Below are 27,303 nucleotides of genomic sequence, written 5' to 3'. Positions count from 1 at the left end.
ATGTGTGAGACGGTCTGTATGACGCTTTACATCATAACCTAATGATTGGGACTGAGCTGGTCCTTGAAACTTCGATTTATAACCAGCTGACACACATGATAGCCCATGAAAATTTTATTAATTATGAATTTCCTCACTATGAAATTATCTCCACGTTACTATCCCACGCTTATATACTATCCATATAAAAACCCGCCTATGCAATTAATAATATTATTAGGCCTACATCTCAAAAGCGTCTTTACGTATATTACTGGGAGATTACTTGCGTGGCAGAAAGCTTTGTAATGTATCGTGTTCCTTCGCATATGGTTAACTATCCTAGCACAGAAATCAGTATTACGACAAATAATTATATTAAGAGAAAAGCAGCTCCAATTTACAAAACTCCATGTTTATTAAATATACCCGAGGCAATGGGCAATGCTCAATATAATTGTTTTTTATTGTAATTAGAGTGGCACTAGTTTAATAACAGACTTATTGTGCAACTCACGTGATGATGTAGTTTTCAGTTTACTCCATAAGGGGCGGTACTCCTTGAGAAAGACGAGTACAACCAGCACCAGCAGGGCTGCCAGGTCCATCGAGTCGAAACTGAGTCTCACCAGACGTAGCATCCTGCATAGTAGGAGTCACACAGAATTAGTAACTACGTAACTCCACAGCCTATGTTATAACTAAGGTTATACACAATTTTGTCGAGCAACCTTTATTTTGCTTAACTTAGATTCGTTTTTAACGAAACTTTACTTAAGAACCTCAATAAACTTTTACACATGTTTTGAATCCGACAGGTTTTTCACTGAACGTGATACACGTCACTTATTTTATGAGTATAATTCATCTAACAAAGATTAATTCGTTTTAATTAATTAGAGCTTGGTATCAGATATTTCTATCACACCAATAGCATGCCTAGTGGAAAAAGCTTATTGAAGATCTCTTATTTCAACGTTTCTTTCATTCTTATTAAAATATTTATAAAAAGAGTAATTGTAGCAGCAATTTGAAGTAGAAAATTATTGCCATCCAGCGTCATTACTTAAAACGTGTATCGCTTTTGAGAAATCATAACACATACAGTCATAAAACATGTAACATATTATATAGCCATATTATGATATTATGCAACTTGCGATCCATTTAATTCACCTTAAAGGCCAGGATATTTAAAGAGCCTAGGACAGTTTGGAAATGAATCCTCTAGTATTTACCGTAGAGATTATATAGATAGTATTGGATAAATGTTTTAAGAATCTATATAATCCACACGTTACATCTTGTATTTGAATAAATCACACCATATTTTAGGAAAATCGTTAATTATAATAAAAATGAACGTTGAGTGCACAAAGCAATGTCCAAGAAGTCAGTGACCCTATGCATCTACCCTGCGTAGTTTTACGTTTGACCACACATAGGCTTCGATCATATGCTTAATTAAGTACCGCACCATCAAGACCTGTTGGTACTTTTTGTGGTTCTCAAGGCGGTGAAGACGACGGCTATGTTCTGGGATGTGACGCCGTGTTGACTCGTAGGCAGACACTAACGACGTGAAGAGATAAGCTGTATCCATCTTCCCTGAAGATAGGAAAAGTATGTTTCTCCGAAACAAGTAAACGTTTCGGAGAAACACTCTGCCTAAATCTTCAGTTCTGAAGCAACGATGCTGGGAATTGGAGATATGTAGGTTGTTATTTTGTATTAATTTGCGAAAGAGAAATGTCGACAACCGTCTTTATCGCGATGCTCGTCTTCGGGATTCCATCTTGCATCGAACTTCGTCGCAGAGCTAAAGTATTCAACTTCACCGAGGCTAGAACCCAGTGCACTTTTAGAGGCTGTGGGCCTTTTTCCTGGCTGAAACAAACAGCATTGGTCGGGGCCTTGTTCTTTTATCCTGCCCAGCTTCTGAGCTATAAAAGTATCTTCACCGGGACTCAAACACAGTCTTTGTTTCTAAACTTTTCACTTCGAAACATTCAACTTTGGTCTTGGCTCCTTTCTTATATCGTGCTTAGTTTCTGAGCTGCAAGAACCTCCTTCAAAGAGACTAGAATTCAGTACACTTTTCCAGTTTTTGACCTTCCTCAAATCTCTTTCCATTCTCAAGTAATAGGTATGCAAAGTTTGATGCAAATCGGTGTATCCGTTCTCGAACTATAGGCGAACATACGATTATTTTCTAAGTCCTGAACACTTTCCACAATTCGAGTGACAGTTCTGTTGAATACTAACACAATGGAGCAAAGCACTTCTTGAGAGCTGATTGGCGCTCAGGCTGTCAAGAATTCCCTCGTCTTTTATGGAACCCGAATTTCAATACCGTGTTCAAAAGAACTCTTGAGTCTGCTGAATCCAAGTCACATCCATTTCTAAGATCCACTTAAAATTTTCTCCCATCTAGGCATAGGTCTCCCTTCCCTTCAGGTTTTTCTACAAAATGTCTGTATGCATATCTCATTTCCGCCGTGCTTGCTACATGCCCTGCAAATTAAATAAACACTAAAGGTATATTGTGAAATTCATGAACTAAAATGAATCAAGCTACATTCTAGAAGAACGACACCAGGAAACAACAGGAGCTGTATATATCGATATACATACATAACATCTATATTTATTATGTTAAGAGATATTACTAAACCGCGTCGGATAGAAGTCTTTGAATATCTGAGGTGACATTGAAATCATTCGCACTTCGAAAATGGAAGAAAATCTAAGACTAGCACAATGCTTTAGAAAGTTGTAAGTTAGTTTATAAAACGATCTGAGAAATTAATAACGGCTGCCAATCTAATTAAGAAACAGAATTTGTTGGTATCGTCAGTTTGTATACATACGTCATATTCAGGTGACGTCAGCAGTCGATCGGATGTCCGCAGGTATTGCCCTAAACTCCACAAACAACAGCTGAGCACCACCATGCAAAACCTTGCAAATGTCTGCAATGGTTCGCTACTCCATGCTATATACAGTATTCAGCACTCCCTCGCTCCCCCCGCCTACACCCTTTTACCATCCACCGTAGCGGACAGCTGAGGTGAACGTCCATATCAGCTGGTAGGAAAGGCACCGATCTGCAAATGGAAGCTCCTGAATGCTGTTCGTTAGAAATTCATTGATGTCTTTTTCTTGTACTTTTCGATTACTTTTCCTCTCTATTTCCTTGCGCGGATTTCCTGGCTTTAGAAGTTTTAGTTGAAAGAGGTCTCCCTGACGTTGGTTTGCCCTTTCTGGCCGATATCCCAGCACCTGGGTGTGCAGATAGGCTCCCTCCTGCGAATTGTTGCCATAGTAACCCAACACGTAAACACCCACCCATACAATTGGTAATAGGTTTTTTGTTCCTACAATATTCATTCAGCTTACACAGATTTTTCAGAGGTAAAAAAGATGTTTCTAACGAAAAAAAGGAGATCAAGTTTCTCAACTTCCGGGGAGTGTACGTCGCTCGTCTTAGGTGTTTGTAACCCCCACATGCGGCTCACTGCCGTTTTACAGTACCTAGCTCGAGTCCTGACGAAGGTTATTTTTAGGTGAATTTTTTGTGAGCCCCTTAATTTATTTTTCAAATTCTGTGATATAACTTAAGATACGTTCTGATTTATTGTTCATTTCTTGGTTTTTAACCTTCCTTTAATTAACTGGAGTGGTCAGATTAAAAATGCAGAATCAATATAAATAAGTGTGAGGTGACGGTCCATGGCCTGGCTAGTTTAAAAGCCTTTTGCAACAGACACGATGTTTTCCTTCCGGTTATGGCCATTAGCTTAGGCAGAATATTTAAAGACTCCAACCGTGATTAATATCGATAATATATGGGCGATAAGTGTTGGAAATATGCAAGTTACTAATTTCAGGATACATATACATTTTAAATGTATTCTTGTCCTGGAGATTTCCGATAATGAATACGCCTGAAACGTAGACCCATCCCCCGTACCGACAATTATAACCGTCTAGCAGTCAAGCAATCAGGCCACTGGCTGTCCTGTTCCGGTCTGAATCGTCCAGAAGTCTCTTTATAGATCGTCTTCGGTTTCTTAATCCACGTGGTAGGCAAATTTTTAATAGTTTGCGAAGTCATTCTCTTTGCAGTCTGACAATATGTTGGAACCAACTGCTTCCATAGTTTAAAAATATTGTTCAATGTTTAGTTATTTTAGTATGACTTTTGAAGTTCTAGTGTATTTCGCTATTCTTTTCATAAATTTATTTAAGAGATTTTACTCTGTCTTCTAATTTTACTGTTTAGTTTCACTCAAATATGAAAGCGTTAGTAAAACTAGGCTATCATAATTGTTTATTATAGTGTCTTTTGGGTTTTGATGGTTTGAAAATTGTGTGATAAGGCCTGAAACTTATAAAAAATAGAAATTATAACATCTACAGCTTTTTACCCTTGAACAATTGAGGTATTTGAAAGTATTTATGCCTTTTTTATTTTAGTTTTTATTATCATCTTACTATTTACTGGTTCCCTTTTCTTTGCTTTTCTGTTGAAATTGTCATCCCAAATAAATTAATAATTTTGGTGTAATATTTTAGTTGAAATGTTGAAATCGTAGTTAATGCTACATAAAGAAATAAAGGATGCATCCTATATTAATGGTCAGTTGTCGGGCAGGAAATTATGCAGGTAGGTATCTTCTAAGAACTAGATTGAGTGGACTGGAAAGGCTCCGCAGTCAGCATAACAATCATTCTCACCAACTTCCTAATGTGAAAATGAGTATTATTCTGCAAATTTCAAATTGTGTCTCTCAGTTCTTTCCTTTCCAAAATTCCGGTTCTCCCCTGCTTCTTGTATCTGGCCAGATGGACGCTACCCTGAGGCAAATACAATCAGTCCACATCCTTAAACTTCATGTTAGCTTGGGAAGCTAAATTTCCTGTCAAATTTTGCACATATCTCTTGCCTCTCTTATATGTGCTATACCCCCTGTCCTTTTCATCATTCTTACTAACAGTAGCTAGCTAGTCGGCTCGATGTTTTCTGTACCAGCGTCGACTCAATGACAGAAATCATCTCTCAAAGCTGCAGGATCAGAACCGCTTCGTCTTTGTTTCGGTCGTAGGATTGAAAAGCGAGTAGCACGCGCACAAAATAAAACAAAGCTTACATTTATGCACACGTATGTGTTATGTCACACTGTTTTCGTTATCTGCAAGAATCAGTGTTTAAATGTGTTTTATATGAGCCAATCTGACAATTTCATGTGACGCGTGTGAAAGACGACACATACACACGCACGCATCAATTCCCAGCACATAATCTGATAGTGATTTTTGATATACTAACACACTTCGTTCACTTTGATGTCATCAAAGTTATTTCATCACGAAATTCTCGTAAACTCCTAAATAATTCTGATCCCATTTATCATCGGCTCATTTGTGCTACCTACTGCCAGAAGTGCCTATTCGGGTTTTATATACACTGCAATAAAACGTTACAACTTCCTATTATTTATATATGACAGGCTGGGGACCGGTTTCATCTAAAGATTTTATAACTTAAGGACAACATTTCGATATACCACATGAAATGCATTTGAACTTTGATGGTTCTTTTAAACCATTCCTCTTACCGCGAAATATAAGGTCCCAGCGTGTAGACGAAATACTTACAATTCACATTCGTCGTATCAGCATTGATTCCTACATTTTAATCCTTCTACGTGTAGAATAGAATTTTAAAAGGTATCTGCTCAAATTGTTCATGAATCTGAAACGTGAGATTTGCTGAACACGAGTAAGCTTTAAATTTATGCTTCCTTCTAGAGATGCATTCACTACATGGGTTGGCTATCACAACTTCGTCTCATGTCTAGAAGATCCAGGTGAGATTTCATGTTCTCACGGCGACGAATATGAAGATGACTGTCTTCTTGGAAGCTTATGCCGTGTAGCCTGGTAGACTTTAAACGACGTTTCCATCGGTGCTTGGGATCATCTTGATGATGAAGGCAGCAAGCACGTTTGAAATGTCGGTGAACTTCTACCAGACTACAGGGCTAATATCCCAGAAGATGTAAGATCGAGTTGTCGGTGTGTGTGTGTGGGAGGTCCAGGAAATGACGTAGCCTCTCAGCACAGCTGTGCTTCTCCGTTGCTATTTAGCTTCATCAATAATATACATCAACAATAAAGGAAAACTGCGCGAAATTTATCATTTCCTTTCAGGTGAGCTGCACACAGCGACAGAATTTAGGAACATAGCCTGTTCTTTTGACGCTTTCCAAATGAAATTCCGAAGCGTTCGGTGTTAGCACGACAAACGACGATGGCTGTCTCTCCATAAACGCAGGTCCGCATAATCGAGAGACGTGACCACAGAAAATAAGAAACGTTTGGTACAACCCGACATAGGCCAGTGGTTGTCTACAAGACAGCACTGACGCTATCGTCTGTCTAATAAATAGAACGGTGAGGTCGCTAGTTCCGTTTCTTGCCCCACAACCATTCGCCTCTGTTGGGATATACAGCAAGAATGAATTTTGCTTATTTATTTATTTATTTATTGTTTCTTTCCTTCATTTACTCCAACCTTTCTCTCCGTTTTCTTTATCTCAATGTATATAGTTCTCTTCCTTTTTCCTCGTTTCTTTCTTTTCTTTATCCCTTCGCCTCCGTTTATTCCTTTGTTTCTTCATTTTTTCCTCCCTCCCCTCCCCTCCCCTCATTCTATTTTTGTTACTGTCCTTCTTCCTGCCTTGTTACATTTCTTTTTTCTTTCTGTATTTCTTCCATTCTTATTTTATCTCCCTCGCTCTTCCTATCTGTCTATATAATCTCTTTCTCTCTCTCTGTGTTTGCGATGGTAACAGCAGCATTGCCATGTGGAGAGCTGTGTCAATATGCACACTGCTTGTTGCACTTTGTTATTGAGACGTCATAGGAAACAATTAACGCTTTGGTATGCAACATTTGTAATTACCTGCTGCGTTCAGCTAGACTGACTTCGTGTCAAGGCCAGTTCTTGGGCACTTGACCCACAATAACCCTCCTTGGAATGAACTTTTTTATAGCCCCAGACAACATAAATTCTGGCACATGCAGTAAAGTCTTGCTTTGCAGAAACGAGCTGTTCAGCCACTGCTGTAACAGAGTGCGCGTCAAAATTCACGGTTACTCATATAACAATATTTTCGTTTTCATCCTGCAGCTTTGGAATGTCTCAAAGTTGCAAGGTCCATGGAGACAAATGATGACTATTTTTGTGGCATTTGGTCGAAGTTCGGACACGGGCCTACATTAGCAGAGAAGTTATTTTAACAAAGGCGTTATGAATCCGGTCACGCAGCACTACACAGAATTTGTGACAAAGTTGTAAGGTTAAATGGTTACTGAGTTTAAAACAAACATTCGTATCCAAAAATGCTAAATATAGCATAAAATATCTACCATTCTGTGTCCAAATATACGTAGCTTATTCCTACTCCGTAAACTTTTCAAATAAAGTTTCTTTACGACATTCGTACTGGTGCCTAAATATATATATATACATCCTTGTAAGTTTTTAAACTTCTCAGGACCTAAACTGAGTCACTGACAAATTTTAAAATCATTTCCCGGAAGAAGTAACATCTGCACTAAACCTGAATTCGCGAGCTCAAATTACTTTAGCGGCAAAATATTTGTGCGTTTTGTTTTATCATAAGGGTACAGGCATTATCCAGAGAAACATACCCCGAATCTAAAAGATTGACTTCCTCAGAATGAATTCCGAAGGGGAGCGTACCAGAATGTCTAATACGAAATGAACAGGAGTTGCGAATATTTTCACTTGTATATTTCATTACATATTGCTGGAAGTGCAAAGCAGTTCATAACACGGGCGCCCGCGCCTGTCGAATCAGCACTGAAACTCTTGCATTCTTCGGTGTACGCAAACTTCCTTGTACACGTAGTTCCGAGGGCATCGTTTGTCCTTCTGTTGCATCAGCACAGGTGAGGTTGGGCACGCGGTGCGCGTTGTACAGGGAAGCAAATCTGACCTTTCGTACTGGCAACACGTACGCTGCCGTGGAATTAGTATTCCGATTTTCGACGACGTGTTATCAACTGAAGATGGGATATGAGGTTTAATTTTTTAAGCGAAAATAAAGTGGGAAGAAGAAAAATACAATATGCTATACAGATGATGCAACTTTAAATTCAGATTATGAAGATAGCCCGCAAAAGCTGTTTATCATTATTAAATTGATTGTCAGAAGTTTAAACGAGAAATTTGACAACTAAAGCCAAAACAATGGAAATAAATAAGATTAAGTCTAAAGGTCCATGACAATGGCGTATTTTTGAAACAAACTTATTGGTGAAGATTTCCGTCTTCTGGGTTGTTGCGCTGTGTAGTCTGGTCGATGTTAACCAACGTTTCAGAGGTCATACTTCCTCCGTCATCAGGGCGATTCATACTACACGACGCAACAACCCAGAAGACAGAAATCTGCATACTCACTGCTGTGAAAACCTCAAGTCTTACAAACTTATTGGTCATTATCAATCGTCCTAATTTACTTAAAATCACAACGTTTCGGAGACTAGAATCTGTCTCCGTCATCAAGTAAAAACCTACTCTGTTCGGCAGAATCGACAGAGTTAGTCACTATCTCCGGAGCGGAGGACGAGAAGTTAAAGAAGTGGCTTTGGTATCAGAAACCTCGAGTTATGCTATCTTAGTTAAGATGGACCTACTGATGACAATTAAGGTACTCCATTCCTTTGGTTGAAGATTTGTTTCATAAATTGTTGGTAGAAGTAAAAATTACAACCAGTAGCTCTATATTTCCTCAACAGTCCATTTCCTTAGGCGCTGAATATGGACGAAATTGATTTCCCAACCACAGTAATGTGAAAAGGCAGCCCAGGTAAGTAGCTAATTAGCTAAATGTTGTTAAGTCCTTGTTTAGAAGCTAACAGTCGCTCGCTAATTAGCCTGATTGAATTATTTAAAATGAAAGAAATATATGTTACAATGTCATAATCGAGTGTCCTTGTGCCTGAGAAATGACAGAATTTCATTAAACTAGGCGTGAGCCACCCCTCTGTTATATTTCCCAATTTCTTGACGTACGTTCTGACCGCAGAGCACACTGAATGTGACCACTGCAGTCTCTTGGTGACACCTAGTAGCGAGACAAACGAGTGGATCGAGTGAATGGGTTAACCTTGGTCTCACAGCAGACAAAGAAGCTGACACTACAGGGAGTTTAAGGCCTTGCGGGAGTCGTACTACTGATTTAACGAGCTGGGCATCTTCAGACGGATAAAAAAGCGCGTGGCCAAGTGTTCCTGCTATAAAGAGGACTAAGGGGGTCAAGAATGACATGCGAGGCGTCCTTCGGGTCCGTTCTGTACAAGAGCCGTCAGTGGACGTTTCGCAGGCAAACACGCGTCTTCTATCATTCAGTCAAGCTTACCATACAGATGTGATTTTACAGTCGTTTAATGTCAGTGTAGATACAGACTTTTTACTAATATAATTTCTGGTGCAGTCTCCGAAACTTGTTTTTGAGCTTTACAAATTCAAACATACACAAATTAAAAAGCAGTAAACTTAGGAAAGGAAAGATTTTAGCGTCAATTCTTCACAGTTTCAAGTGATATTTAACTTAAGAAAATTACAATGTTCAGAAATCCTATATCTGCTTGATGTTCCAAGAAAGCTGTTCGTCCATTTCTTCCATTACATTTGTTACTTGATTCAATTTCCTCTCAACTTATTCGTGTATGCAATTATTATTTATTTTCGTCGTCCCCAAATATTTCAGTTGTGCCGCATTTTTAATTACTTATTAGCTATCTTTGCTTTAAAATTTTATTTCGTCTTTAAAAATAATATGTACAAACTTACATATCCTACTAATAACTTCATGTGGTAAGAATTTTGAATTTCGGTTGGTTGGACGATGTCCGTTGAAAAGTTAGTAGTTTACACGTTCATGACCTCTCTTATTCCGAACACAGTTGGGTTTTCATCCACTAAATTGGGTGACCATCATCAGTGATATGACCTTTAACCTCGTCTAACCGGCATGTCTTTAATAAATTTATGATATCGTAATTTGGCCCGAATTAAACAAGCCACATTTGAACAAGGCTGAGGGGGGAAGGGGTAACTTCGAATTGTCTACTCGACGTGGCATCCTACAGACATATTAAACAGTCGAGACTTAGTTTCTTTTGTTTTGACCCTTCATATTGCAGCTGCAGAAAACCAAAATAGACGAGGTCACATGGCGGCAGGCGCCGCCATTACTTATACTTTGTATGCTTATTTAAATGGCTCAGTGGTCCATTATCAGACCTAACAGGGCACACGCCAACTTCAACTGTCGATCTGCAAAACCGATGATTAATTATCGGTCTACCTGTTGAATTATCGGTTAAAATAAATATATTGTATGAAACCGTTACACACCTAAAATGTTGGTACAATAGCAGTTTTTACACAGGAACGTGTGTTTAAACTATGTATAATAACGCAATCTGACATAATACATATTTTCCTAATCGAGATCCGGATATTCTGATCAGTCCACTTCGATCATAAGTAGCACTCCAATCAAGTCACTGTGCATTAATGATGTCTCTACCACATAATTTTCACACATCATACAAAATAAATCTTCTACAAAAATCAGTTCATATTCACCTTCTTTTCAAATTTATTTTTCGGTTTTATTTTTCTTTCTTTTCCTCTCATTTCCTCCTTTGTTTTTCCTTCTTTTCATTATTTTATTCTTTATTCCGTAATTTCTTTCTTTCACATTCACGGAGGTTCAGTGCCCCCAGCTCCGGGCATTTTCTAACCCTACAAATGTCTCCCCGACACAAGACACGAAATTAGCACAGATTCAGAAGCACAAAGCGAGGCTGTTCAGGGAGATTCGTTGGACACTAACCAGAAACGAGGGACACGCTTTGTCGTCTGCTAAATCACGTTGTAATCACGATAAGCGAAAGAACTTTAAAGTCGTCTTTAAATAGTATTCAGACTGTGAATTTTAAATATATTATTACAACACTATTGTATAAAGACGAATATATGCAGACCTATGTAGCATTTGAAGTTTTCACGGCGGTGAGTCCGAAGATGGGTTGTAGCGCCGTGTATTCTGGTAGAAGTTTATCAACGTTTCAGAGGTCCTCCATCATCAGGGCGAACAAGATTTAAAATTTTAAATGGTTAATTAATGTAAAATTGATAATGGAAGACTGAAAAAAGTGCAAAACTGAAGTACAGAAACAATTAATGAGGTTGACTCGACACAGCGCGTCGGCCAAGGTGAATGTCTAGAATAGGAACGTAGCCAGATTAAGAGCCACCAGACGCCGAGGTCAGGGTTTCCTACACCTAGCGTTCGACCGACTTGCACAGCACGTAGGCGATTGTCGGATGCTCGAGGCTCTTGGCTTCAGAGACCTTGGCTCGAATACGGGTCAAGGAATGGACCAGGCCGGCTGACGGTCAATGTCTAGACCAAAAGAACTGTCAGTATGCAGCAGTTAATTCAAAGAGTGTGGTCCATGTTGCGTCCTATTGGTGGCAGGTAGCCAGCTCTACCATTTTGTGGTGGTTTCTAGTCCATAAAAGCAGAGTGAGCTACTGTGCTGAGAAAGTTTGTTAATCAAAGATGCAAATAAACAGTTCCTCCACCACATGCGCTTGTCTGATATTGCATATTTTCAAAAACCATTCAACAAACACAGTTTTTTACTTGTCTCACAGATATTTTTCCAGTTTTACTTTAAAAAATTAATCTCTGCGTGATGTATTTTTGCCGTAACGAAGCGTCACTACAGCGAAAACTCAGGTTGGTTCCGCCTGCAGATTAAGCACTGACTTCACGCCACACTTTGCTGTTGGGTAAGTTGCAGCATCACGGTCTGTGACTACAATACATTGACAAAAACTCAGCTCACATGTGCATGTAGGCTTGTGTACGAATGAGGAAGTTACAATTAAATCTGACTTAAATGGGCTCTGTCAACGTACACATGGAGTCAACAATGTTCATCGGTCTACTGTGTCTTTAGGGGCACAGAATTTGTGTTTGAACTGGATTGAGCACTTCCAGTATTTCGTTTTTTGTTTGTTATTTAACAATTAATTTTGAAATTTTTCAAATATATCAGGTTTATAAAAATTAGTGAGAACCGAGTCATCCTAGACCAGTGTTACAACGTTCACCTATACTTCGACAAGCAGCAGACCCGATGCCTGACGGCTTGATTGGATGTTCTCATGGTTTTCCTCAGTTTCGTCGTATAATGTGCTGAAATCTTCTAAAACGCGAGTTGAAAAGTTTTTTTATTATTTGGGAATGCTCATATATCTCTGAACAAAGTCATTATGTTTATTGCAGGTAAAACGTGGCAGTAGACGAATTAATATAACGGTACAGACAAAATTATGTTGTACACTGTGTCAATTTAAAAACAAGCCATTCGGAAACATTCAAAACAATGGTTACGGTTGTTGGGAGACATACAATTATGCCACGTACCGATCTCTGGTGGCCTTTCGAAAAAAAATACTGGGACATTTGTCGACAGGTAACTGTACCCAACTTGTTCATCCTCGCAACTCCTTGTTCGTTTACCATGAAAATAAATTATTCAGCATGTAAGTCTACCCATTCTTATTTTGCATTTTCACACTGAGAAGGTTCTTAATATTTCAAAGCTTCAGCGGTAAACAATGATTTTCCTATGTAAGGCCGTGGAGATGTGTTACCATAAAATTAGAGTAAAAACGAACTTGTGCTTGTTTAGCGTCGGTGTCTACGCAGACAAATACACTGTTTGTGGCACATTTTGAAGGTCGTGCATTTGCTGTTAGGCTTATAAATACACGACTGTGAAGAGGAATTACGAGCTCTGAGTTATCACAGTTAAGATGGCATAGCTCAAAGTCTATTTTTGAACACTACGTACAACGTAAAACCCGAATAAGCGCTTTCTATAATGAGCCGTTAATGATAGGTTAACGCTTCTTTGTGTGGCCGCTAACTCTGTATTGAAGCTACAATAAAGTCCATCTGCAATGTCATATAGCCTTAACTAACAGAAACTAAAAAGTATGTCGTGTAACGACCATACTTTTCAATGAAGTGTGTGTATGGCAGCTGCGTTACCTAGCAACAGAGTGACGACTTAATATTCGAAGAACTTACACTAACTTCTGGAAGATCAAAGAGTTGAAGTTTTTTGTGTGTACCTAACATTCATACTCATCAGAAATTTATACATGTTTATCTCGATAGGGAAGCTGTTCTCCTAAAGCAGTTTCCTAATAACTGAGCTACATTCTGGAAATCTGTTGTTCACACAGAATGAATCGAAGTAACATAGAACGATTTTCTCAATAATATGAAAATAAATCAGTCGGTTTATTAATTCCGAATTTATGAACTTTGGTCATCGTCTGATATTGTGAAAACAACATAACTTTTTTTAAGCTTGATCAGTTTCTGTTCTCAGGTGAAAGGTGGGGAAATAACCCCTTTCACCTGAGAAGTCTAGTAATATAACTTGTAATATGCCATCGTCAGAACACTTTTAAGGTTTATTTCTCTAGTTCTTTACTGTACGTCGTGGGTTTATTCTGTAAGTTACTAGGTCGACATACAGTCATGCTAATATAATTCACTGAACACATTTGTTAAAAAAATGAATCGAGAAATCACCTCTTCGTTTGGCAGAATGTACTAATCCTGGGAAATGTTAGATTCGTCGTCAGTTGTTTACGTTCTCTGTAGGGTTGTGGGGCATATTAATATTTATGCACTATTATGTCATCCCCCCTCCCTCCAGCATTATAATTGAGTTTTGTTAGTTCGTCCTTCATCATCCAACTTCGGTATGTTCAATTTTCCTAGTAATCTGTTTCCATTGTGCGGGTCAATACTTCCAGCATTAACAGTTCTCCTCTCGTTAAAAAGAAATAAAGAGAAAACCTAATTCGTATGTCGAGTTATTCAGCTGCTTCGGAGCTAGACATGCGTAGTATATACAAATGTAAATAAATGTACACAAGTGCAGGTTTAATGACCCTCTGTTTATGCAACAAAACAAGACCATTTAATAGATTCAGAAGACAGATATAGGACCTATCAGTAGAAACGATGATGTGTGTGAACTTGTACATGCGGCTAATGACAGTAACAAATAGGTATTTAAAGAAACAGTTGACACACCTGAAGGATCATGAGAATTTAACTTATTCATATATTTTCACAATGTCTGAACGTTGTATTATATTGAGTTCAAACTACATACATCACGTGTTCAAATGTATTATTTAAGACTACATTCTTCATTTCATAAATACCTTTGAAAATGCAACTAGCAAGATTACTGGATCGATAACGTTTCTAAATTGATACTATCCCGACGGTGTATAGAAGGTACTGAGAAAAAGCAAGAAAGCAGTCAGGATAGTCTGTGTCCCGAACTTAACTTCGGTCGTCCAAATTGCAGTCGGTCACTTTACTGACTTAGATGCCCATCAAATTCATGTTGTGAAGTAACGACAAACCAACTATTTATTAAAATATCAGGAAATACAAGGAAGATGAAATGGATGGGACATACAGCCTATGCCACTGAAACTTCGCATACATTTATCATGTCTGTCGTGTCTATGGGAGAGACGAGATAGCCATGTAAAATTTTAGTCGGAAAACTTCAAGGAAAGAGGCCACTTCTGTTTGGATGGTAGGATGTGTAAAAATGGATCTTACAGAAATAAGATACGAATACGTAGACTGGATTCATCTGGCTCAAGACAAGGATCGGTGGAACCTCGGTTCCATAAAAGGCGGGTCTTTCCTTGACGAGTTGAGCAACTGTTTTGTCGTGAATGAGTCCAATGCTGAACGTAGTTGCTTTGTTACTATGAACTAGCAATCGACCTTGAAACGAAACCTGTTCAATAGCGTAGCTATTCGAGCCTTAATTACGGCGTTCGACTGCCTCCACTGTTGACGATTTACCTATGTAAACAACAGGCAGAATGTAAACAACTGATTGCACATTTAAATAAACATCTGACATTTCGACGCCTCTTTCCTTTCCAACCTCTCACCGTTACGACTTAACTCACCGCAATTTAAAGAAATGCAACATAAATTTAAAATTCCTACAAAATATCTGTCTACATTTCAGCTCCAACAGCAGGGAGTCACCCACAAGACGAGGGCACTTCCTTGGGTAACACAATTTGGAAGTCGCTGCATAAAATTATGTTTCAACGCGCGTTAGGCGTCCAGCTGCCGACGTGGAGAAAATTACACAGGATATTCCATAGTGTTCTAACTTCATAGAGCAAAGTCCTTTTCGATAAGCTAATAGTCGCATATCTAGTCAAAACTATTGTACCTTTATGCAAGTAATCCGAAGATTTATTATCATTCTCACAAGGACCTGACATCAGTCTCTATTATAAGCCAAAGTATTCAGTTTTATCAATCCATTTTAATATTATTCTCCCATCTTCACCTAAATATACCAATCGGTTTCTTCCTTTCAGGTTTTTCCGACTGAAATTTTATTTCTTATCTCTCATCCCTGCTAATGCTCTACATTAATTGAACGAACTCAAAATTTGTTATGGATTTCACTATCTGGGCTTTTCCCGTCTTCCTTGTTTAAAAGGAAGTGCTGAGACTGTTATCACACAATGAAGTATGACATGATCATGACGAATGACGAATAACGAATGAAAGGGATGTGGAAGGAAGCGATTATAAAAAAATGTTAACTTGAGGGACTGAGGACAGCCACGAAAAATATCAGATCCCTTCGAATAGGTTTCCCGAATTTGAAACAGATGTTACCGGTATGCTAACTTTCTCCATTGTTGTGCCAGCTTTCATGTGGTCGCAAAATCAGCATTGTCATTCAATGAAATTCTTGAATAAGATTCCTTTGTGTAATACTCACGCTTATTTTCGTGCGAAAAGAAATATAACTGCTGTACCGACTTGGCGAAGATAACCTGTAAACATCTGTAGCTAAGCATGTAACACTTTATGCGATAATAAACGATAGTCAAGAGCTGTATTACGAATTGCCTTAGGCTCGCACAGAGGCCTATTTTTAAATGCTTTCTTTACGATTTTTGCATACCAAATTGACCTTGATGACGCTGGCCTTGTCTGAAAGCAACTGTATTAGCGACCTTAAGTTTCTCACGTACCATGGTATTTATTCTTTTACTTGTTGTGTAACAGCGTCTTAACGTTCTCATTTCTAACGCTACTACTATAATATTATCATTTACTTGGACTTGAATTTTTAAGCACATTTCTTTCAACATTCAGATGATGAAAAATATGCCATTCTCTTCTAAAGTCGTATTTTGGACTACGTCCATCGTTTATATTTAAATAAAATTACGTTTCGGAAGCTGGATCATCCTTTGTCTTCAGGTAAAAATCTTAGCTGTTGAGCCCCTGGTTGACCTAGCCTCAGACGTGGTCCAGGTCTAATGCTAGCTGAATCCGGGGGACAAAGTCCAGAATACCACTTTTACAGATTATAAATCACCATCACCAGAAACCTCCAGATTGCATCAAAAATACATCAGTATCTGTAAATTAACTACGACATGTAAAATGATATAAATGTATTTATTTAAAATGATAAGTCGTTTTGATAAGCGAGGACGTATATCGTTACCAACACAGTTATCATTCACGACTACAATTTGGGCATCCCTACACGGAAATAGAAAACCTGTTTGCGCAGATTGTATCCTTTTCTAGTGACAAGGATCTCTCACCACTCAGCACGTCATCAAAATCGTGTTCGTGTATGGGCAAGCTCAAGACGTGACGACCATACAGAAATTTTAATCTGGTATTTAAACTCACTGCCGGATTGAGTCCACAGATCTCCTAGTATTTAACATTTCCGGTTCATAATACATTAAATAAAACCGGATGATAACTACGTGTACCAGGTGATCTAACAGTCACTCTTTTTTTTATTTTGTATTTAGTAGCAAATTTCCCGTCAAGAATGGCAGATGAAGTAGCAAACACAAACAGTCTTAAATATTAGCCCACGAGACCCAAAAACCCTCGACAGCATTCATACATTTAACATAAGGCCCAAAATCCTTAAGTAAAAGTAGATGATCACCAACCACAACACCTTCTTATTATATAATATTTATGGGTTTTGTATTATTCTCAGTGTGAACGGGGTTTGCTTCATTTAAACAGCATCAAACAAATTAATAATGATGAGATGTGTTTTATTTGCTGTACGGACTTAACTATTACGTAACATTTAGACGGGCTTAGAGGATACTGTATTCTTTTGTTTGCTGGACTGCTGGCTAGTAGTCGGTATGCATTCGGAAGGTTTTGCGACCGGACATCTCGACACAGGTTTTCTTCGTTCTATATCTCACACCACACAACTACGACTCTGTTCATGTCATTTTTTAATTCATACTTTATGTAACGACGTTTTTCATTAGCTCAGACTATATAGCGTTGAGTGATAGAATGGTACTGGATAATGAATTGAAAAGGATGTGGAAGGAAGCGGTTGTGATCTAATTTAAGGTACTATCAAGGAATTTGCCTCTAGGGACTCAGGAAACCCAGTCATGATCATGTCGTTCACGTAACAGTCGCTTGTCCATCTCGCATAACCAGTTTCGACGAAACGAATTTATGTCTCCGTTCTTCACATTTGGTCTTGCTCAAGTCAAATATTCAGATCCACGTAAATGCGCAGGTATAAGACAACTAGAAATGATTAAATGATATGTTAAAAGAAAATATTGGAATATTTGAAAATAATGCTTAAAAACTAATCACGAATCTGCTTTATAAATATAAGCGAATCATACAAGAGGTTTCAAGAAATTTGTTATTTTAATAAGAACAATTTTATCCCTATGATCGAAACAGACTATGTTGCTCATAAATATTTAAAATTCAGGCTCATTCACTTTGATGACTTTAGCCTTTGAGCAGACGCAAAGTTTACTGATAAGCCATGTTACTTTTGCAAACGACGGTTAATAGCATCCAGTTTCTAACTTAAATGACAAATTTGTTAATTTGGATTGTGGTATTCCGGGTTATGACGCTCTTTGATATTGTCTTCACGATAGATAAAGACGATATGTACCCCCCTCCAATTGTTATTGATTACAAGAGTGATATTTCAGGTTCTCGCTGCGGCAAGTACGGGATGTTGCGCCGTATAGTCTGGTAGAAATTTACTGCCCTAATGATGGAAACAATAAGTACCTCCGAAACGTTGTTAAAATTCTACCAAAACACATGGCGCAATAACTCAGAAGACAGCCATCTTTATAATTACACGGCGTCATAAGCGATACAGCTAATCTAAATGTTTACCGCCTTACCATTTTTTATGTTGGCACATGACAGAAAAGTGGAGAACCAAACAGAAACGCTGTTAGTTACTAATGTTAACAGTTGGTCTTTGGCGGTTTGTAAAACGCAAGGCAGAAATAACAATAAAATTAAATTAGTGTTGCTGCAAATCATTTTTAAAATTATGAGATTGCCTTCCACGACAGAAAAATAGTAGCTGAAGGAACTCTTATGTTAACAGAAGTGATTTATAAACATATCATTTTACAATACGGCACTTTGAAATTATAAAGTTAAAATATGCAAACAAAGCATGACTATAAATTTTAAAACCTCTGTTGTAGACATCATGTTTCAACAGACGTACTTGCAGGTGCAACCCTCTGAATGGCGCCCGAAAAAGATTGTAGAAGTATATAAAATTGTTTAGTTATGAAATTAAGTGATATGCATAATTAACCTTGAACTTAAATTATACTCAAGCGAATTTGCATTGTACAGTTATCCTGCAAGTATAAAACCAAAAGAGCACATGGAATGACTCTGTAATGGTGGGGTTATTAGGCGTATGTATGAGATCAGCGTACAGGGCAATAACTTCCATGTTATTGCCCTCAGATTCGAACCCTAATATTTTACGATAACAGACAAAAATAAGATTAACTTCCGACAAGATAGGATGATACTCTGCCCTCGTGTGATAACTTTGCAAATCACAGTCATGAATCGGCATTAAAATGATTAACAAGCACGTGATTATGAAGATGGTTGTCTTCTGGGTTGTTGCCCTTGAAGTACGTTGCATGGTAGAAATTTTCCGACGTTTCAGAGGTGCTTACCGCCTCCATAATCAGTACGAATATATTGCAGGCCCTGATGATTGATGGATAAGGGCCAGTAAAACGTCGGTAAACTTCTACAACGACTACACGACACAAAACTTAGAAGACAGCCGTCTTCATACTCGCCATCATGAGAACCAATAAAAGACGCGTTTAGTTCGTATTTTATCTAACAGAACCATTTATCGACTTGGACCGAAAGACAAAATTCAAGTATCTGTCAGAAAATCTGTGGTTCTCGGTCTTTTTCATTGGCGAACGTAAAGCAGGTCTAGTAGCGTTAGTTGTGTGCAGCTCTGAACTTTAACATGTTAGCTCACTTCAGATGGGGCTCTTTCTTTGAGGTCAAATTCTTATCCCATACGTGCTACGTGACCCGCTCATCTCAACCTCCTAATCCCACGATACTTGGTGAAGAGTAGGATACAGCTCCTCACACGACACATTTCTTAATTCCTCTGTCGTATTCTTTCAGAGTGGCGCATATTGGCGTTTCATCTTACACTCTGAACTAATTCGTGGTTAGGTCAATGTAATTAGGCAGTTCAATTTCCTTCCATAATGAAACTTTCTGTTTCATATAAGACGGGGAATTTTTTATTCAGCTCTTTTCAAAGAATCTGCTCCATGGAGTTAATTTTTAGATTTTACATACATTAACAGCATCTTTAACGCAGCAGAGTTATTAAAACTGCATATTTCAGATTGTGGTGCATTACATTTTATTATATTTTTTAATTAAGCAAGGATAAGGTATGGCACTAATTACTTTTACGTAACATTAGTTTATTGCAATTTGTAAATGCTGCTTAGTGAAAATAATGCACTGAAACAAAAGACTGCTCAATCATCCGTGGCCTTCTATATTCATTACTATAAAAAACAGCAAATATATTTAACTCTTTAACACTTCGCACCTTCCGTAATTAAGCAAAGGTTAGAAATGACTTTAGTTTTTAATACTACTTTCTTAATTTTTTTAATAAAAACTGTGTTTGATTGAGTACTCTTACTTTAGATTTTTCTGTCATGCTTGACAGTAAATTTTCTGTTTTAAATATTCTAATAAAATTATGTTCAAATACAAATGAGCATGAAAACAGTTAATTGTAGGTGGATGAGATGGGCTGGAAGTCTACCCAGGAAAGAGGACACAGAACTGCATATTTTAGCTTTGTTGATCATCGAAAACAAAATATATCGCTACCCATAACAGAAGTGGACTTCTTTCTAAACGACACATGTCGTAATTAGCATGGAAAATATTAATCGCGTTAATAAAACCATGCGTGAACAAAGACACATAAAGCTTCTCTATAAAGAATCACATCAAATGCAACAACATTTCACACTGTGAATAAAACACTTAAATGCTTCCTACCACCAAGAACACGTAAGGCCTCTTCGATATGAAGTGAGAAAGCGAAAGCTTTTCTCTGGGGATTTAACGGAACATACACAAAGTTGGAAAGTTGTACACTTTGGAATATGCCGACATCCCGAAGGTGTTGCACTGATGTAATCCGAGGTCACTGTTGATTCTCGGATCTTTCTTGCACTAATATGATCTAGGTTATTGTTACGCAAGAATAGGAACCCTTGGATCAAAGTATTCCATCTCAGATTCCATTGTTGCGAAAAGATGAGAAAGGCAGGTGTGGATTAGTGTTCTTCGCTTACGCTAGAACGTGAAAAACATCTAAAACCTACTAAATTAACATTAAATAAAGTGGCAAAAATAGTTACGTAGATGTCATTGTCTTATTATGAATGTACAAACGCATTCTGTCACAGAATAACGTGTCCTCATTGCAGACATATATGTTGTAAATTAATATGGCAAAACGCAGTCCAAAACTTTCACTGCTGTTTGGGTTGCCACCGGATAACATGGTTACAATTTTTGCTCTCTAATGTAGTTTTATGCTATTAACGTAAAAGCCCAAAACTGTAGTAACATTATTATGGAACATTCTGTGTGTTCAATAGCTCGAAATGAGACCAACGACCTCTACAGACGAAATGGTAGTATATCATTTCTTTTGGCTAAGAAATTGCAAATGATAATAATGACTAGTTAATTTAATGTGGATAACTATTTGATAACGTTTTCAAGACCATCATAATTCTTTTTGACAGAATATTTTATATACTCTGATAATAAATATACAATGTCAAACGTCGTGCCTTGACACACAGAGTCAAGGCAGTCTGAAGATAAATATTTCACGTTTTTCTTTCAAATTTATACTAATTTAATTTACTCGTAGAATAAAATCCAACAGCAAGTCGAATATTTATTTTATATAAATTTTCCGCCATTTTCCCGTATTTGGTATGTCTAATTCCATTCATAATTACTAATAACATATTTATTATTTACAAATTATTTCCACAAATGTATCCATATTTTGTACTTTTAATTCGTTTAATATAAATTTCAGTAAAATTTTTATTTTCTGCAAATTTTCTACTGTGTCACAGTACAGTGTACCTCTAATTAAATCTGAAATCAAGTTAAATTTTGAACTTTGAAACTGCTTTTTGACAAGGCTGGTTGTTTACACATTTGTGGTTTTGCAGCAAACCACATCATTGTACTCGAAAGCGTGACCGTTACATACTCCTCATTCTCGTCATGTCGACGTTCATATCAGTGTCACTACAAAGTTTCAAAATTAGCGTATTATCTCCGAGAAGGGCAGTCCTCATTGAGTAGTAGACAGCCGATCAATTACTAAATAAACTTCCTATCTTGTATGAAACCAGAAGGTCTATCATTCAGTTCACTATAGTCCGCCACTGGGCCCCATGCCAGTTGAATCCAGTTCACACACCTCACACAATTTCTTTCAAGAACCAATCTATTATTATCCTCCCATCTACACCCTATCTCCCACGTGATCTCTTCCCTTTATGATTTCCGACTAAAATTGTGTACGCACTTTTCAACTCCCCCCTGCGTTCTACATGTTTCGCCATTCTCAATCTCCTTGTTTTATCTCTAATAATAATCACTCAGCGACATTCTGTAAAGATTAAAAATTGTAGAACTCCTCACTAAGTAAAATTACTGAATGTCCTGTTACTTTCTTCCTCTGATGATGATGGTGATATGAAAACAGCAACATTCATGTTTCTGGTCGCAAACTGAATTACCCGTTTCAATTTCCGATTTTCTGTGGGGATGTTTACATTATCTAATATGTGATTAAACTGAACATTTGACTCCGTTAGTTTTGTGTATCGACATAAACATCGATACGTAACGAAAACAACACGTTAATATTCAGTACATATTTTAACCAATTTCCAGTCTCCAGTATTCCCATCTCTTCGCATATCACTTTGCTAATTATTTAGCTTTACATGTCTGGACATACTTAAGTGGACGTAGGCTTACAATGTCAAAGGTAGCCTCCAGTTACTGAAGCTAAGTAAGAACCACATGATTGAAACAACATTCATACAGAATACAAACGTGCTACTTGTAGGATGCTAATATACACACCAAAAATATCGTGGTAACGTATGATGATAAAATGATCTACGCATATCAGACCTGCTGTCACTTAACTATGTTTATTAAATACAGACAACCGCTTTCTTTCATATTCTTTCGAATTCATCCAATCGTTCGTTGTTACATTAACCCAGCAATTGAAAACCTCGTTAAATAAACTAAGGGTAAACAAATATCATATGATGGCGTATAACAGGCCGCACATCGCATCACATATCATCAAAATCATGTAAATTGTTACTCAATAATTTAAGATTAAGGCATTACGTTATTAATACATATAAGAGTTAACAGTTATACAGCTATTCAAGAAATTTACTGATACAAACTCCGGACCTTCATGTCCGTTGTCACACAAGCCCGACATGGAAACTATTATACTGTTCACATTTTCACAACCTATTCCAGTTCAATTAATTAGTCAGTAAAGTGACTAGGTATGGACTGGACGACCGGGGTTCGATCTCCGACGGGGCCAGAGGATTTTTCCTCTAGCCTCTGCGTCCAAACCGGCTCTGGGGCCCACCCAGTTTCCTATCCAATGGGTACCGGGATCCTTTCCCGTGAGTAAAGTGTGGCCGGGGCGTGATGCTGACCACTCACCCTCATCTAGTGCCGCGGTCAAGCGCCTACATGGCGAATAATGTGACATCTTTACTTTACTTTTACATTCTATCCATTTCTCTATTTCCCAAATAATCTACATCTTTGAGAAAGTGACTGTCTTCTGGGATGTTGCGCGCCGTGCAGTCTGGTAAAGTTTGTCGACATTGACGATGGAGGCAGCAAGCATATCTGAAACATCGGTAAACTTCTACCAGATTACACGGCGTAGTATCCCAGAAGACAGACGTCATGCTCTCGCTGTGAGAACCTGAAGTCTTTACCTACGTTTCTGAGAGTTTACAACCACAATGTTGATAAGAAGTTTCTGTCAATACTTCGTATGTTATGTAATAATCATGAACATGAAACTTTGTGAATGTTGCCCCGAAACTATTCTCCTGCACGCAAGGATACTCGTTTTATCAGTTTATCCCATTGCACTGTCTGTCTGCGAAGCTTTAATGCTTTGCTCTACTCCACTTTGACAACGATTTCGTAACATTAATAAACAAAGTTCCTGCCTTTTTCCAACGTATTTAATACTGGGCCCCACAACCTTACTGGTCATGAGAGTGAAGGAAGTCGAATTTGAAACTCTGTCGGGAATGAAGTAAACGTTATATATAATATAACATGATCGTGAATATACGCATTACACACTTAACAGGCTCGTTCCACAGAATGAGTTATAAATAACATGTTACCATCAATTTTGTTCAAATGACAAAATTAATGTTACAGCGAGATATCGAGATAGAATACTGACCCATCAATATTTATGCTCCATCATTCAATGTTATTACACACACTAAAAGAAAATTTAACACACAATGTGTTTAAAACAGGCCTAAGCTTCAAAGTTCTACTTAATAGAGCACTAAATTAACAGAATGAACTAATTTTGCTTTCAGCGCAGTCTTATCTCATACAGTACCTCTTTTTATTCTTCCCATCTGAAGAATTTGTTTTCGTGTACAATGACGTATTGTAGTAGCATTATGACGTTCTTGCATAAAGCGGACGTTAAAATTGTCCAATCTAAATGCCAACATTTTTTCGCAAAAGTTCTCCAATTTTAAATTTATTCAGAATCTGTTTATTATTTTTATGCTGTTTCGTGCATTATTTATAGAAAGGTGGATGGAGTTATTTTAATAGGCACTCTTCAGTGTTGCGAACGCACCAAAAAATAAATTCCCTCACTTGGAACAATACGGAATCAAGATGAAGCTAACTTAGCCCTTTTATCGATGCTACCGAGACGTAGGGGCTGAAGAAAGTATTCAATATTCGAAAACTGTTGGCACTATTATCTCACTGGGGATCGAACCAAAGCCATCAAACATGTATCTTTTGAATTTATCAGCTGATCTAATGCGACTTTAAATCTACACAAAAAATATATATCCACCGATACATATCTAGAAAAATTATACTTTGGCTCACCTTAGGATTTCAGAAGATTTAGTCTACTTCGTGACAGCAGAATACAGCCTTTAACAACGTCAGTGATTTCAGTTTCCAAAATGTTTAGCACTGATCACGCTCGAGTTACGATGTCGCTGTTGTAGCCAGACCACATACTTCGCACGAACTGCCAACAATGAACGAAAGCACAAGACCCTAACCTCTAATAATGGTCACGAGGTGCTACTGGCGATACATGCGCACGTCCTGGTGGATCGTGTGGAACTGACATGTTCTCTGCACACGGCAGGCCAGCCTATCAACCAAACTGGTGCTCAGCTGATCGACATCAGCAAAGCACGCGCCCTTTCTTACCAGTCAGCCAGTTCTTACATTTCAATACCTGGCTCTCCCATAGCATTAATCTCATTGGCTCTTGCAGAAATTGACCACCTCTTGTTGGCCGGCAGAACAGGTGTGGGCGGTCACTGGATGCAGAACGTTGTTGTAAATGTTGTTGCAAATTTATATAGAAATGGTCAGTATCATAAATTTTTAATTACAACATATAGCTTCATATATGGAAGTGTGTTGCTAACATTTTTGGCAATATGGGTCAACCTACAACAGAACTTTTTAGCTGCTTAAACACACTGTATCAACTGCAGTAGTTAGACCCCAGCCTATCGTCAAATGGTAATATTATCATAAATGGTGAGTTGGGAAGAATGGAAAAGAAACGGACCATGGCCTATTTTACTGTGTAATTCTAGTATTTTCCTAAAATGGCATGGAAACCATTAAGACATCAAAAGCACGTAACTGACTTGCCGATATTTTAAAACCGACACACCGACTGCCGTTTAATTTAAGACATGTAAGACAGCCTTTCACGGTGACCAGGGAAATCAGGTGAAAAGTTATGAGGAAAATCCCCAAACGTTTGGAAATATACGTATAGCTAACAATTCTGGCGTGTTAGCCAGGATATTACATTTGACATTTGCGAATGTCCAGAGAATTCTCCGGTTGGGGGGGGGGGGGGGGGGTAAATTTCGTATCCACTCACTTTGGCTCGCACAAACTCATGCACGTCCGACTTTAACCAAAATTGAAATGTGTCGACAAATTTGAGTAAAACTCATTCGGCCTTCATCAAGTTGTTATATGCAAATAGACGGACCTACAAGAGACATATCGAAGCCAAGAGCTGTATTTTTGTAACTTTTAGCTGCGAGCGAACCTAAAATGTTGGCTACATGTCCAACGTTTCCGGCTCAAGGACCTGATTATCGCTATTCGGTAATACTGATGAGGATACCAAACGAAACTTCGATTGTTTAACGGTATCGCCGATTGATGTGACGGGGCGCTTTAATCGAAGACATGAGATAGAAAAGAGTCGTTGTCTATTCTAATGTAATGCTATGATATTTTCTTGGTGTGGCTGTGATAAATAAAGGCAGATATTAGAAAGAACAGCCGGTCGTTCGAATAGGGTACCATACGAAATCCAATCAGACCCTTTATCGCCGACGTATTTCAGTAACATTTTCGTATTCCTCGCCGCTGAGTGTTAAGATGTTCCTTTAAACCAGGCGACTTCTGTTCCGATATAATCCCCAACATCAGCGCGCTAGGGGTTCCGTTGATTATTTAAAGACGTTGTTTCATGCAAAAGCTTCGTAGCGTCATATGAAACATTACACAGACATGGGTTAGTAAGAAATGATCGTAACAGGTTTTAAGATTTATTAAGTTTACTAACATTTAACGACGTTGTCTCAGCTGCAGTAGCGATAAAATATGAATGTGGTAATAAATAGAGACTGGATGAAGTGATCCACTGTAAATCATGTGCTGTACCAGTAGAACGCAGGACAGAGTGCGGGAGAATTACAAAATACCTAAGTCAGGATAGTCGGTAACCTGATCGAGACTCAAACCACGTACTTCCAGAATAATAGGCTTCAGCGTTACCGCATACCGATGTAAAACAATTCTCTGTACTTCTTGAAGGACTGGGTTAAAGTATGAAATGCGTAAATCAGGAATGCAGATATCATGGCTGAGATTGGATTCGGGTAACTTGTGAATAAAAGCGTAGAGCGTTGCTACGTCACTAATCTGGGCGGCGTCTGAAACATATTTTGAAGGCTGAGTAAATGCCTTGGATGCCTCAGTAAAGAATGCAGGTATCATAATCTTACATGTTCTCACGTCAGAAAGAGCTTTTTGCGTATATAGTCTTATCGAACACAGTCCTCCCTTTACGAAAAATCTCTCGCAAGACCTTTTATAATAAACAGCATAACCTCCGCTTGGCTCGTCATCCGAAAGCGAAATCGCTCAACAGAAATCTTCTGAAAAATATCGAACACGTACTAACTGAAACACAAAGAAATGACGTAGTGTCGCCCAGTTAGTAAAACCAGGAGAAGTAAGAGTCATCTCAGGCCCTACCCTCTACTTTGATACACATTCTGTGAAATACTTCGCTGGTTTTTGATAATTTTGTGGTTTATACCCTATTAATCATGCA

General features: G+C 38.1%; 1 protein-coding gene across 1 annotated transcript in view; it reads right to left on the bottom strand.

Annotated features, from left to right (window-relative positions):
- shd (cytochrome P450 family 24 subfamily A member shade) overlaps nucleotides 1-25,111 on the bottom strand; it is a 47,842-nt gene extending 22,731 nt beyond the window's left edge. The window contains exons 1-2 of the mRNA XM_022069190.2: nucleotides 24,801-25,111; nucleotides 497-621 (exon numbers count right to left, since the gene is read on the bottom strand). Of these exons, the coding sequence (XP_021924882.1) occupies nucleotides 497-620 (124 nt within the window). The 5' untranslated portion in view covers nucleotide 621; nucleotides 24,801-25,111. The remainder of the gene's footprint in view (nucleotides 1-496; nucleotides 622-24,800) is intronic.
- Between the last annotated feature and the right edge of the window lie 2,192 nt (nucleotides 25,112-27,303).

This window comes from Zootermopsis nevadensis, unplaced genomic scaffold, assembly GCF_977971745.1.
Source record: "Zootermopsis nevadensis isolate Lab colony 2312 unplaced genomic scaffold, Znev_1.0 Znev_ptg000028l, whole genome shotgun sequence".
Lineage (NCBI taxonomy): Eukaryota > Metazoa > Arthropoda > Insecta > Blattodea > Termopsidae > Zootermopsis > Zootermopsis nevadensis.
Note: the sequence above shows the minus strand (reverse complement) of the source record. Positions and strands in the feature narration are given on the sequence as shown.